The sequence below is a fragment of the Poecilia mexicana genome, unplaced genomic scaffold (genome assembly GCF_051168715.1).
Source record: "Poecilia mexicana isolate PSO_F unplaced genomic scaffold, ASM5116871v1 scaffold_9, whole genome shotgun sequence".
Taxonomy (NCBI): Eukaryota; Metazoa; Chordata; class Actinopteri; order Cyprinodontiformes; family Poeciliidae; genus Poecilia; species Poecilia mexicana.
Window position 1 is genome coordinate 8,064,111 of NW_028263378.1, and position 15,316 is coordinate 8,079,426.

At 38.1% G+C, this 15,316-nt stretch overlaps 2 protein-coding genes across 2 annotated transcripts; one reads left to right on the top strand and one right to left on the bottom strand.

The window, feature by feature from the left end:
- Positions 1-738: 738 nt before the first annotated feature.
- On the bottom strand, positions 739-8,231 carry naaladl1 (N-acetylated alpha-linked acidic dipeptidase like 1). Its single transcript, XM_015000408.2, has 19 exons — positions 7,889-8,231; positions 7,473-7,645; positions 7,223-7,344; positions 5,982-6,101; positions 5,645-5,837; positions 5,420-5,513; positions 5,229-5,333; positions 4,672-4,757; positions 4,477-4,596; positions 4,305-4,390; positions 3,976-4,039; positions 3,757-3,824; positions 3,549-3,640; positions 3,243-3,336; positions 2,331-2,412; positions 1,991-2,164; positions 1,705-1,792; positions 1,517-1,609; positions 739-1,255 (listed from the first exon to the last, which is right to left on the bottom strand). Exons 1-19 carry the CDS (start codon positions 8,080-8,082, stop codon positions 1,078-1,080), a joined length of 2,226 nt encoding a protein of 741 aa, XP_014855894.2. The 5' UTR covers positions 8,083-8,231; the 3' UTR covers positions 739-1,077.
- An 803-nt stretch (positions 8,232-9,034) lies between these two features.
- LOC106925875 (uncharacterized) lies at positions 9,035-15,159 on the top strand. Its single transcript, XM_015000436.2, has 3 exons — positions 9,035-9,692; positions 10,624-11,424; positions 11,823-15,159. The coding sequence occupies exons 1-3, from the start codon at positions 9,521-9,523 to the stop codon at positions 12,662-12,664; spliced, it is 1,815 nt and encodes a 604-aa protein (XP_014855922.2). The 5' UTR covers positions 9,035-9,520; the 3' UTR covers positions 12,665-15,159.
- The last annotated feature ends 157 nt before the right edge of the window (positions 15,160-15,316 follow it).

Below are 15,316 nucleotides of genomic sequence, written 5' to 3' on the forward strand. Positions count from 1 at the left end.
AAGTGAGATTATTATGATTTGCAACTTTCTAAAAATAACGATGTTGAACATATGGCTTTCCTTCCGACACCATAGCTCTATTTTTATTCTTAACATTTCAGATTAATGAAATGTGGCTCTTAGGGATTTACATAGTACCAGGTGTTATTGAAATAATACATGGCTTCTTTATATACAGCATAGATGTTCTCATCGCTTAGCAGTGGAATGAATTTAAACTAAGATGTTTATTTCCAAATGGAAACACAGATGTTTGCAAACCAGAGTTTCTGCTGCAGCTCTGAGGATTCACTTGAGTTTGTTCAGCAGAGTAAACTTTGACCAGGATAGAAGAGGCCACTGTGTTACTCTCATTCTGTTGTTACTCTATTACATTAATGCATTTTCTGCCCCCTGGTGGCATGGTGTAGTATTGCAGCTTCTCCTGTTGGCCTAGTTTTTTTTTTCCAGCTGGCCAAAGCAAATCCCATTTATACAAATATTTAGTGAGATGCATTCTTTCCATGAATGCACTGTTCCAGCACTATTTATACCTATATTTCATTATCATTCACTGCAAACGTCAGCCATTCATAGTAAGTCTGATTTCGGAATCCAACATGGCCTCTTGGTAGCTCTCAGCCAGAACATTGGTGCCTTTTCATTAATAAAACATTAAGAATAACAACTATCGACGCAAGCTGATTAAAAAAGCAGAAAAAAACTTCACCTCCTTGAAAAATCAAATACAACAAATGCTGGAAGTTTAACTGAATCTTTATTAAAAACAAAGAAATTCTTTCATTTGTCTTATGTTTATGTTTCACTTCACTTTAATCATTTGATGAATTTCAGGGAGGCTGACAGCCTTCCTTTGTCTAAAATACAACATGCTGACAGAGGATACTCTTGAAATACGCACCATTGAAAAACAAAGCACTTAAAAGGGAAAAACGACATGTTCATTTGCATAACTTTGAATAGTTACATCACATGTGTCTCTATATGTCTTCTACACTGATTTTAAAATTTCTGCAGGTAGTATCATTCATAAATAGACAGCCACGGAGCATTGCAGTTTATGCAAGGAGTTTCTGCCTATATGACTTCATTCAGCATGTCGGCAGCCCCTTCGATGGCTTGGGCCACTACTGACACGTGGTAGTGCACTTTTCCCCAGTCGCTGTCCAAATGTGATGAATTAGCCTGAGCAAAGGCATCTGCTATCCCTGGGAAGGTCGGCTTGCCAGAACTGCTTGAAGCCCAAATCACATGCCTGTGGAATATTGAAACAAGGAGTGCAAAATCCCAAAGAAGTGGAACGTTAAAGAAACCTTGCATCTCCTGAAAACAATGTTTGATGAAAAATGAGAAGTAAAAAAGATATCAGAACCACCCTTCTGAACCAGCTTTGCTACCGATCATTATGAAGCATTTATGAAATACACTTGCTAGAGAAACGGTTAATGTTTAATTTGCATCACCCAAATGCTAATTTAATGCAAGGCACTGTGCTAATGGAACATTTTTGCCTTACCTGAATCCATATTCATGTGGAAAGGCCAGAGGATTCAAGAAGGCTCGGTCCATCAACATGAGCTGATCATTGATCTTTCTGACCTTTAGCGGGCTGAAAAAAAAAAGAAGACCGAGACGGAGAGGGATGCAGACTAAAAATGGTTTTGGCATCATACTAAGTGCATCTGCATGCGAGCATGCCCCTACGTTTCATTTGCCAGGTCTGAACTCTGGATGACTTTGTCCAGCTGTTCTGCTGCTTTGCGGAAGTTGGCCACAGCTTGAATGAGAGGTTCTGAAATGAAGCACAAATCACTTCAGCACTTTCTGGCTTTATTATGAACTGAATCCCAAATTTAGGATGTGATCCATATTTCCTACACAGCACAAAATGAATGATATGTTATTGACGCCATTGTGGAAATTTGACAGATGAGGAGAAAACTAAATATTCCTGCAGGTTATTTCCCTCTTTTCTGTTTTACTTACTAACCCATTGAGATATCTTTAGCTTCAAGGTCTTTTTGGTATAAGGTCATTGCTGTATCCAGGTAAGCCTCCAGACTCTCAGCGTAGTCCTTGCAGTTAAAAGGCAACAACAGACTGTCAGCCAATCGGATGAGGATGTTTCCTGCAGTCCTGCCAACAGCCTGGTGAGCGACAAATCCTACAAGAGGAGCAGGTTTGGGATTTGAACAAAAGAGGAGACGTAACAGCTTTTCTCATTTATTGAACCTGACAGTAGACTTAATGGAACGATCATCTTCACCGTCATGAAAAACAGTATAAAGGCAATAATTCTGCATTACAGTGAAAGACATTGCAACACTCACCAGGATCAATGAACCTCGATGCATAGTCGAAAGTGTCGTATGCTGTGTGGTAGGCAGGGTAAATCCGAGCGTTTGTTTTACTCTGTACAAGGAAGAACAAGAGCTGAAATATGCAGGTGACAGACAAGAATGAGGCTGTAGTATTTTGTAAATATTACATTTTACTGGAATCAAAAACTCATCCCTGCCATTTACCATTTCAGATTTATTATTGCTGCTACTATGTTTTCTCTTTGTGTTCTTACTTTCCAAATGGTGTTGCTTGTTCAGGGATTTGGTTTCATGAACAATTATCCTAATCACTAGTACATGTAGGTCTATGGGTGTTTTAAGTTTACAAACATATCTCTACTGATAAGAATTTCATAGAGAGTCTGTGTTGGGAGATTAAAATTAGGGTGATGGCAAAGAGGCCTTTCAACCCCAAAGTCCTGGAGGTTTTCACCAGAGGTAGATCATCCAAACACCAGAGGAAATGTGTACGAAGTCAGCAATTATAAGAGAATTTGATTGCTGTGGTTCCAATTGAGATTTTTTCCATTGTTTATTGTGACGAGTCTAAGCAGTTTTCAATATGCCATTGTTTGCATAACGTAATTAAAAGCAGTAAAATATTTATTTACTCTTTTCAAATTGTTTTGTCTTGCGACAGGCAAATTTCCATTTTCCAAATCAGAAAGCAATCAGTTGCACATATGTTCTTTATGATACTATTTTCATTATGTGTTGTTTTCACATTTTTGTTTTAAATTGTTAATTTATTGACATTTGGATTCTTCTTGCTGTTTTGTTCTAACATTTATCCATCTGTCTGCTGCCCCTCTGCATCCAGCAGAGGTATTTCTCACTGAAAAACTCAACAAAATCCTCATTCCCCTTGAAATAATATATAAAGAAAATGTTTTTTCTTACCCTGTCATATGTGTAAGACATATCTATGGAAGTAATTCCTAGGAAATGGACAAAGGCAGCATAATCACTCCCTGCTCCATTCAAATATCCCAGCCTGTGGAAAGAAGAAGCACAAATCAGCTGTCACTTAATACATCTATGACTAAGTGTTATTGGAATTTTTGGAAAATAACTTCTGACTTTGCCTCTTCCACTTGCAGCCAGATTTTTGTGAGACCCACTGTGTTTTCACCCCACTGGAACTTATGGAGGGTTTAGAAAACAAGTGGATACATTTATATGTTTAAATATAATTCAGGTCTGTACCTTGGAATGAGTCCGTGGGTCGGGCTGGTTCTGTTAGTGTAACGGATCCAGTTGTCGTACACAGATGTGGACGCAAGTCCCGGAGCATCGACCTGAAGGGAAGATATACTTCAAAATCAAACATTCCTAAGTATGAGTGCAAATTAGTTTTATCCAAATCTGAGTACTTTTAATAAACACCTGAAAAGAGATGATTTGAAAAGCTGACCTGTTGTGCAGCTTTGAAGATGACACTTTGCATTGATGGCATTGCTGACGCTCTTAGTGTGGCATTTGCTGCAGAAACAAATGTGCAGGATTGAACAAGACTGGTATTTCACTGTATGTGAGTGTAATTACAAAAGACTATATGCAAGCAATTATGCCACTAATTTTGTTCTGTTATTATATTTTCAAACTGTTTAATGTAAAAAGTACAACTTCTTACCAAAAACAGAAATGTCCACATTTATGTAACCAACAGTACGCTCACTGAGTTTGGTGAAGTATTCCTGCACAAAAAAACAAACAAACAAACAAACAAACAAACAAACAAACAAAAAAACATAAGATTTCTCTTTATCTCATTGTACATAAATGCAATTAGTAACGCAAAATTATATTCCTTACTTTAAAATATACCACAAGACAAAAAGTAATTACTTATTTGTCTCATTCAAGTACTTTTTGTTACTCCATTGAGAAAGTGGAGACCATATCTATTTGTGAATGAATTCATTTTTTTCTTGCTGTACTCATTTTTGGGTCGGACTTTACCTCTGTGTACTCAGCAGACCCAATAAGACCGAACTCTTCAGCTCCCCAGCTGCCAAAGATAATGGACCTCCTTGGTCTCCATTTTCCTGTCACAAAGAGGCTCCGAAATTATAGTTGTCAATCAAAACCGGTAGACGGCCATTTCTCTTCTCTGCTACATTATTCTTCTCACCCTGTTTGACCATTCTGCCCAGCACTCTGGTAATTTCCAGCATGACCGCCGTTCCACTGCTTGGGTCGATGGCGCCATGTACCCAGCTGTCCCTGTGATTCCCATAGATCACATATCTGTCTGTGGACATACGTGCAAAAACGGTTACAAAGAAAATACGCATGAAAACATCAGACAGAGGTCTGCCGGTCTCACCTGGCTCAACACTTCCTCTGATAACTCCCATCACATTGGCGGAGTTTACAATCGCTCCATTATTATGGATGTCCAGTTTTACCTCACTGTAAAATAGATACAGATTGATGTTAACAGTCGACTCAAAGCTCAAATCATTAACGGGTTTCTTGAGTGTAAATTAAGGTTTCACAGCGCTTTAAGCTTGATTGGTAGATTGGGATAATTTTTTTTCATTTAATTTAAGTGTATGTGCTGCTCATATTCAGTCAAATCAACCAAGAGACACTTTGGCTGCAAGTGGAGCCAGTGATAAACTCTTCTTTCCACTCCAATCATTTCCCAATAGCTTTATCTTTGTTTTTCTGCTTCATACTGTGGTTGCAATCTCCTTTATCTTAATGCAGTTGCTTACAGGAGTAAGTAAGCATCACATTATTAAACCGCAATCATACCCATTATTATGTGTTATGCACAAGATAAATTCATTTACAATTTATTTGATCAAAAATAATTAGATTTTTTTGTTTCTGTAGTGAGTTGCTAATCATTTCAGTATCTTGTGAAATGCTGACAACCTGTCGTTGAAGGGAGATGCAGCTTTAAACCCTGGACCACCTAAGTTGTAGACGCATTTGAATCCTCCCTGCCAGTCCTTTGGAGCTGCAACTCCTGCCAATGCACTGAAACATCCAAAATAAAAATAAATAATGATGTTATTATGAGTCTGTTTGAGCCCTAACTATTCCACAAGCGAATTTCCACAGACCAAATGAGTGTGCTTGCATCCTCAAATCCAATTGGTTGTGTTGGAATGGGAGGGATCCCAGTAATGTCTTCAGTTGGGATTCTGTAGGTGTCCTCTGGAGATTAAAAAAAAAATAAAAATCATTATTGAGAGTGCATATGAGAGCTACAGATTTTTATGTTGCGGCAGAGTTTGTTTGACGTTATGACAAAACCAAATCTTCCTTTTAAAGAAGCCACTTATTACCTTTGGCAGCCAAATACGGTGTGAGCAAATCTCCAAAGTCTCTACTATAGGCGCCTCTTTCCACACCAGTGGGTGGCAGGTACCAGGAGTGTGGGTACGTCTCATTGATGTCCGACATGAGGCCATCATTCATGTCCAGAGGGTCCGTGTACACCAGCAACCCAACAACACCGTAGGCTGCTGCATTGATAGCCTACATCAAAAACACCACAACATCTGGTGAGCAGCTGAATTTTGTTCAAATTATCTGCATGCTTAAATTCAGAGAAGTCACTGTTTGAAAAAATATAAAATAAAAAATAAAAATAAATGAATTCCACTAACAAGTGAAACTGACCTTTTGTCCTCTCCCCTCTCCACCATATCTGGTGATTGCGATGGTTCCTCTTAGGTCAATGGTCTTGTTCAGATGTTCAAAATCACTAGGTTTTCCCTGATTGGCGAAAACCAGTTTCCCCTAAAGCCATAAAAAAATAAATCAGCCAAATAGTTTTGCAGAACTGCTGTAACAACTATGAGTTATTACAGGTAATCTCTTGACGGTCCAATCTCCCTATCTTTATAATGAATTGCAACTAGAGATTTAAAAGATCTTTTTGGCCTTGAAGATGCTTATCTGCTGCAAAATGTACGTCTGTGGTCCCAATAAAACAACAACTGTAACACAATATGACCAGCAAACTGTAAATAATTAAGCAACATCTGCCGTTTTGTTTCTCCTCTTTGCTCTCCTCACATTGTACTCAGGTTGCTGTTGTGGTTGATTTTATCCATCTTGGTACATAACCAACTACAGTATGTACATTTGCAGATTCTTCTCGGGGAATATGGAAATTATGCATTTTATAATTGAACAACCACATCAGTGAATGTGCTTTAGAGAATCTTCTGCCTAAATCGTCCAAAACATAGAAAGCATAAAAAACAAAAAAAAAAAAAAAAAACAACCATTACTAAGCTGAGGGGGAAAAGGGCTTTCGGGAATTAATCTTATTTCATAATTATTATTAAAAGGACAATCTAAATAACCAGCAGTTGTCAGTGATCTTATGATTCAGTGACAGATGCCGTTTTTATAAACAGTCCTTATCTAGTTTATGATAAGAGCAATGATAAAAGAAGTTAAAGGATGAACTTGAAACCTTATATAAACTAACAAAAAGAAATCAGTTGTTGAGTAATTTTTTAAAAATCCTTCTTGTATTTTTTTCAACATTTAGCTGATAATTGCAGTGTAAAGATATGCTCTGCTCTGATACTATTCTTAAAAAGATATGAAGTCAGAAAATGTTAGACGTCTTCATGTTTTTGACAGGTCAGATTTTAATCCGTTTCCAGTCAAAGTTATAAACATCATGTGAGTTTTACTAGTTTGCTAAGTTACTTTTACAGTGATTATCTCACTGTAAATGTGAGTATGTGGTGTCTTGTCTGGTCATTATAGCACTGTTTACTTGGAATTGTTTCTTTTCTACTTGCAGGGATAATTCTTAATTCGATTTGTAATGAAAATAATAAATAAATGCTTTTAATTTACAGTAAATATTACAGATTGCATTAATCCTCAGGTCTTTTTACCTTTGCTTCTCCTGCAGGAGAGTATGCAGCAAACGGCTGAACCACCTGAGGATCATTCTGATCAGCAGTGTAATTCACTTCCCTTTCTCTCACAGTAAACAGCACAGAATCCGAGGAGTGTACTGAAATAAACACATTACAATCATCTGTACTGTGAAACTCATTGCAAAGTAGCAAATAAAAACTAAATCACAAGCCAGACAAGAGAAATGTTCACAGAGGATGGACACTGTGTCACTCTTTGACTCACCAACAGTGACTTTGTTGGGGTTTTTAGGGTCGGGAAATGAAAGGTAGACCTTATATTCCTGTCTCCAGGCTTCATCCAGACCAGTTTCTGGATCTTGCCATCTTTTTAGCACATACTTCACCGTCTCCTCGTCGCCAGGTGATGTGGCCATATGAGGCACTTTTGTCAATTCCCTGCACAGAAACATGTGGATAAGGAAAGTCTGATTTGATCAAATTTGTCTTAAAAAGTCAGGCACATGAGATAATATCTTGACTGACCCCCCAAACGTGTCAAACTGTTTTTTTCTTTCCAATTTGGACAGCAGTGCTTCTTTCAGCTTTAATGTTTATTGTTTGCAGTGCAATGCCTTTTGTCATGGCATATAAAATAAATGACACCAAAAAGTAATTCAAAGAATTAAAGGATCATATTACCTAAGGTTCTCCTGAAGTTGAAGTGTCTCCACCTCAGACAAGAACTGCTTGATGAGGGCCTCGTCCACATCCTTCGCCACATCATTCACCCAGGATGGTGCAGAGTTCTTTTGGATACCAAAGTGACCGATTAGGATACCAATAGTCAATGCGACAGCCCCACACAGAGTCCCAATCAGTGCCTCCTTTAACATCTTCCACAGTTTAAGTCCTCTTTGGATCTACTAGACAAGTTTCCAAAGTGATGGTTTTTTGGCTCTGAGCGCAGCTGATAAATCCAGTTTTATTACCCCTTATATCTCAGTACAACAAGCGTGTTGCTGCTAGTTCCACCTTTCATAAGGCGCAGTCATTGTAAAGTTTACTCATTAATGTTTGCCAATTGGATGGACTTTATCCCTTCTCTTGTGATTGGATGATTGCACGGCAGGGCAGTGAACATCCTTTTCATCCGTGTTCCAATTGACCTGTTTTGTGTAATCATTTGATTCCTATTCTATTTGGTTTATTCCTATTACATCAGTTTCCTGCAGAAAACATTCAAAAAGGACAAGATCAGAAATAAATGTTGCTAAAATTCCCCGAAAATTAAAGAATGAAATGAGTTTCTTCTTTTTAACAAGAGTAAATATTTGATTGGATAAGCTGATAAAACTGCTAAATACACCAGTGAAACAGCTGTGGATTTATGATGAAACTTGCTTATTTTCAACCAATAAAATGAAAAACATTAAAAAAAAAACTTGCATTGAGTCAAATAGATAAACCCAATAAATGGTACGACTGATGTGCTTTTGATCTTTGTCTGGGTTCAGTCAGTTCATTCTGATAACCCGGCAAGAGAAACAATGAGAAAAGAAAAATAAAGAAATAACAGTTCAATGTTTTTCAAGTTTTTTGTTTGTTCAAAATTCTTCTGAACTTCATTATCTTTTGTTTACGTAACAAGAGTTATATTTATTGCTATTTACTCCTAATAAACATTATAGGGGAAAATTAGCCCAATCCAAAAACAGCTGGCCTTAAAATTTGAGCAAAGTTTTCTGCAAGACAGATGGACATCAATGTACAAGAAGAGCTCCACATTCAAAAACCACTGCCAGCACCAAAACTTAATAATAATAATAATAATAATAATAAAAACCCAGTTTACCTTGTAACACCAAAGAGAATCTTTCTGGTAAACCCCTGGAATTCAATTCACATCTATTGAATTGATATCTATTGATAAATATATCAATAGATATTTATCTTCCATAGAAAGATTTTTCCATGCATCTAATAAGTGCCTAGACTTCATGTTTAAGAGACAGATTACCCTCCTGAAGTGAGCAGTAGCTTTACAATGCACAACTTTTAGCATAACTTAGACTTTGGAATTACTCATGAATTCAGTCACTTCGAGATAAATGCTGGCAGGAAAAAAAAGCAAAAAAAATAACTTGATGTTTTCGAGAAAAATCACTGAAAAAATAGTTGGTAAAGCGTGGTGAAGAGAATCCGATAAACACGCGGAACTGTACTGCTGCCAAAGCCGGACCGTTAAAGTGTGACACACGACGGAAGTAAACAAAAAAAGCATTCTCGTTAACGGATCGCATGGAAATATGGTGCATCTTTAATTAAACAACAATGTCTTCAGTTGAGTGTTTGAGGCAGTTCGTTAACGAGCGATTGACGGCCGCGGCTCAGGAGATCTTCTGCGTGTTTGAAAAAACTATCTCCGAATACGAAGAAGAGATCAGCCGCCAGCGCAGGCTGCTCACCATCGCCTGGAAACCTGAAGTTAAGTTGCACAAAACAGGTTTGTATTGAAATGCAATAGAGCATTGTTGCAGCAAATGAAAGATTGTAACCTATAAATTACGATTAATTTGCAGAAATGTCGGGGTTCATGTCGGTATGTGGTACCTTAAAAACTCCTTTACCATTTAGTCTTCAGCTATAGTCCTTATGTAGAATTAGGGAATGTGTAGTCTATTAACACGTTAGAAATCTTTGTAAAACAACGATTGGTCAGCAAGCCTTGAGGAAGCAACAAGGCTGGTGGCAGAAAACTAATTTTATGCATTTCACTACATGTTGCTGGCAGCATCATGCTGTGGGGTTGCTTTTCTTTAGCAACAAGTTATTAAAAACTGGAACGAAAGTGGGGGAACCATTCTTTGAAGAAGAAATGTGGTCAGGGAAAAATGTCCTAAATGATGATGTTTGACAAAGATTGGTGGAATCAAATTTCAAATTTGGAGAAAAATGAATGCACTGAATAAAAATGAATAGAATAGAAATAAATCTTGTGATATATCAGAAGCTTAGAGATATTCAGCAAATACATGCAAAGCTAAAGACTCTACTGAAATATATTAGTGTGTGACAGTTTGTGGTGATTTTTATTTATTTATTTATTTATTTATTTTTACAATTAACAAGAATTAATACCTGCCAGACTAAAACAAACAAACAAACAAAAAAGTTAACTGAAGTCACAAAGCAATAGGCTGCACTAGATTTTTATTTAGGGTTATGAGCATAAAAATGTATTCTGATTTCTATTTTTCAACTTTTTGATAGCTCTGTGTCTTTTTTTATTATTTAAAATATGCGTTACTTTTTGTAATTTTTTGAAAGATTAATAGATCATCAAATTAGTGTTTTGGGGATAATCATATCCTTGTTTGTTTTTTGTTTTGTTTTGTTTTTCCCCATCACCTGTTTTGTATTCGTTTTCTATCCAGAGCTCCCACAAGATTTCATTAACGTGGAGGACATTCCAACGGAGCTGCAGCTCAAGACAAGACAGGACAGGAAGTCTATTTTGAAAAAAGAAGGCAGAGAGCAGATTCCAGAGAGCCATGAAGAAATCCTCACCAGTCCCGAGGAAGGAGAAGTTGAGCTGAAAGAGGAAGTTGAAACTCTTTTTCCAAGTATTACCTGTGATGAAGGTGACAATGTTGTCTTGTCAAATCCTGTGGATGAGGAGTCCACAGACACAGTATGTGTTCAAGGAGCAACAGAACGTAATACTGATGATCAGCTTGGCTCTAGATATTCTCAAAATGTGAGCAAAGGCCAGGATGAAGGAAATCATAGCGGTTCTGTAATAACCAGACGCATGGAGACAAGACTGCAGAGGAGACATCACAGAATCGGTGAACACATTCCCATCACGTTCAAGACTCCTATTTACACTCACAAGGGGAAAATATGCGAGTTTGTGTGCGAGTACTGTGGCAAAGTGTTTCCGTATAGATCCAAGCTCATGCGGCACCAGATCATCCACACGGGCGTGAAGCCGTACTGTTGCCACACCTGTGGCAAACGATTCAACCAGACGTCGATCCTGAAGGTCCACCAGCGGATCCACACGGGCGAGAGGCCGTTCTCCTGCGACGTCTGCGGGAAGCGCTTCAACCAGAAGTCCATCCTGAACGTTCATAAGAAAATCCACTCAGTCGAGAGGCCGTATTGCTGCGATTTCTGCGGCCGAAGGTTCAAGCAGAAATCAAAACTGGAATCTCATATCATATGGCACTCGGGTAAGATTCCTTGTCCTAAAGTTTAAATGGAGATTGTAAAGTCACGTGGGATTCTTGTTTTAAATTTTTCATATTTTAAACACTTAGAAATAGTCCTGGGTCACCCTGCTATCTGGATCATATCACGGCAATTATGCAACAATTATCAGGGAATTATAAGAAATAAAATGACTATTATAGAGGATAATGAGCTGAAGAACTAAGATATAAGAGAGTGAAATCCTAAAACATTCAACAGAGTGCAAAGAAATACATGAATGAATGAAAATATGCTTGGTACATTTAAAATAATGGTACAGATATAGTTTAGTCAAATCTATAAAGTTTGTTTCCATTTTTAAATGCAAATTATATTTTAATTACCTTCATTTTTTTTTTTTTTTTGCCTTTTCTTTCAGACATACCACAGCCGCTTTTCTTTAAGGAGGAAAACTTTCTCTCTGACCAGCAGCTCTTTGACCATGACCGTCACTCTGCGTTGGAGTTGGGGTTTCCAAAAGTCAAAGAGGAACAGGAAGACTTCTGCTTGGCCCAGAAGGAGCAGCTTGTGTTGAAGCAGGAGACAGACACGTTCATGATCACCGTTCCTCATGATGAAGGTCACGATCACCTTCATGTGGCCCAAACTCTCAACAGGAACTCGGCAGAGGCGGAGTCGGTCGAGATCATATCGGATGACAGTGGTGCGAAACAACCGGAGAAGACGCATCCCAGAATCTGTAACGTCTACAATCCTATCCTGTTCAAAACTTCATGCAACTCTTTTGTCGATAGGAAGTGTGAGTATAAATGCAATACGTGTGGGAAAGTGTTTCAGTTTAAGTCCAGACTGATAAGACACTTCCGCATCCACACGGGCGTGAGGCCGTTCTGCTGTCACATCTGCGGCAAGAGGTTCAACCAGAAATCCATCCTGCAGGTCCACCAGCGGATCCACACGGGCGAGAGGCCTTTTTCCTGCGACATCTGCGGGAAACGCTTCAACCAGAAATCCATACTGAACGTTCACAAGAGGATCCACACGGGCGAGAGGCCGTATTCCTGCCAAGTGTGCAGCAAGAGGTTCAACCAGAAGTCCATACTGGACGGCCACGTCAGGACGCACACGGGCGAGAGGCCGTATTCCTGCAAGACATGCGGCAAAAGCTTCAAAAGTCAGTCCAGCCTGCTGGTTCACATGAAGATGCACACGGACAAGAAGACCTACTCCTGTGAAATGTGGGAGAGAGTTCAGCCTTAAACACACACACACACACACACAGGTCAGCACATATAGCTTTAGCAAACCTGGTGGGAGCATTTTGATATCAAGTAAATAAGTAAAAATATATATATATATAAATAGATAACTTTGCATGTAGTAGAAATCCTCCATGTTGGTAGTAGAGCAGACGTTCGTTGTGAGCATGCATGTTCAGGGCCTCTGCTGCTTTCTCTCTGATTTTTTTTGTTTATATTTTTGCTTGATAATCTGCACAGGCCTGAATCTTAAGTTCTTAAATATTGCAAAAATATTATGTTACCACATTAGCATTGGTTGCAGTTTTCAGTCTGCTGCAAAGAAAGAATTGCTGCTTCTGCGAAGTAGATACATAATTGCTACCCTGATGATATAAAATACTGCTTCTTAGTTCCAACTAACCTAAACGTTGTATGCTTTAGACAGAAATAGACTGAGATGTGGTTGCCGTGGTTACTATTGATAGGGAAGTGAGCTTATTGTCTTGCTACTTGTGTGTGCATTTTGTTGTGTGTAAGCTATATTTATACGGCATACCTATTTGCATATTATTCTTGTATGAAATAAGTATATTAAGGGAGGAGGTGGTACAACGTAACGGTGGTGTTATGTCTGATTTGGGACTGGTGTCTAATCTTAAACTGGTTCTTCATGTCTTTGACCTTTTAGCGCCTTTTTGGAACTAATTGAACAGCAGTGAAACATTCTTATCTCTCGTTGTGGGTAAGGAGATCAACTCAAACAGACTGTTTGAAATGCCCAAAAGAATCATAGATCATGGGGCTGCACAGTGGCACAGTTGGTAGAGCTGTTGCCTTGCAGCAAGAAGGTTCTGGGTTCAATTCCCAGCTCTGGTCTCTCTGCATGGAGTCTTGCATGCGTGGGTCCTCTCCGGTTTCCTCCCACAGTCCAAAAACATGACTGTTAAGTTAATCGGTCTAAATTGTCCCGTGTGCATGGTTGTGTGTCCTGCGTGTCCCTGTGTTGCCCTGCGACAGACTGGTGACCTGTCCAGGGTGAACCCCACCTCTCGCCCAGAACGTTAGCTGGAGATGGGCACCAGCAACCCTCCCGACCCCACCAAGGGACAAAGGTGTAAAGAAAATGGATGGATGGATCATAGATCATATATAGAGCTTGAACATAAATGTTAAAACTTTAGCAGTAAAGTTTAACAAATTCCATGTAGTTCTTTTAAGTTAGTCAGACAAAAACTGCATTTTCTTAATATTACACCTAAACACATTGTTGGTGTCTGCCTGGGGCCCAAGTGAAAGAGGTGGTCACAGTAGCTTAACAATTGGGCCATAGATTATTTAGTTAAAACATAATTATTTCTGAATGTCATATTTTTCCCTCTCCATTTTGTAAATGTACTCCAGGTAACGATTAGACTTTCCTAAAATTTTCTTTGACATTTTTCCATTGCAGCAAAAGATAAGTATTTTCTTTATTTTCTTTTCTTTCTTTTTTTTCTAGACTTTTTTCACATCTCTGCCAGAAGTGGAATTAATTGCCGTTTAGGGTAATCAGCTGTGATTTGTAACTAACTATGTATGTAGTAGAATGCATAAAAAGTTTTTGAAAAACAGAAATAACACCACTGAAACTTTTATTTTTGAGAGCCAGATAGCGCTGCCACTTTGCCCTCACACTGCATCAAAAAAAAGATTGGGGAAACTGCTAAAAGCACAGGTGTGGGGCTGCAGAGTAGGGCGAAGGTGTGAAATAGAATTTGGGATTAGTTTTATTCTACTTCATTTTTCTTTCATTGTCACCAGTCGAAGTGTAAAAACAGGCTTTTCTGCAGATCCGTCTTCAAATGGAGATGTATCCCGTGACAATAAGATAAAAAATGTATCCAACGCTTTCAACATTTGATTTTTTTTTCCAATAGGAATGAACTCGGACCAAGTGCTTGTCTAACAAAAGAGTAGGTTTAGTGTAAATATCTTTCAAGATTTCCCTGCTTGTATGAGTGGATGTTTTCCTTGATCTATAATTCATTTAGTGTTTTTTTTCAGCATCTTCTTTCAAATCCTTTTTTTATTTAGAAGGCACAAACGAGACATTAGGTCTCGTTTGTGATAAGATTTTGTTGTCAAAACATGCATAAAATCATGGCAATATGATGTTTTTGAGGACCTTTTTTATTGTTTTATAAGCAGGACACTTTTGTTTGTGACATTCTAATCATGAGGGAAAGTGGAATTACTAATGTGGCATTCCTGAGTTAATGCAGCTTACATGAATAGTACGTCATGCAGCTTTGGATGTGTCTTATAAAGGTGTATGGACTTTGTGTCACACAGAGTTCAAGACTGATGTGTCAAACAGCCGAGTGTTGAACTAATGAAGGAGGTGGGACTTTTGTAAAGTGCCAAAATAAAGAGAATGTAGGACGTTAGAGGAACAAGGAAGATGAAACATTCATAGTTCAAAGGTTTCAAAGTCGAATAAAGCAAACTTACTGTGGTTATCTGTGTCTAGAAAAATTGACATTATAATTTTGTGTCTGATCAAATTTCTTTTCATAGAAACTTCATGTTTTTTCAAATGTGTAAGTCTTGATGTGTTGTTGTTGTTTATATATATATATATATATATATATATATATATATATATATATATATATATATATATATATATATA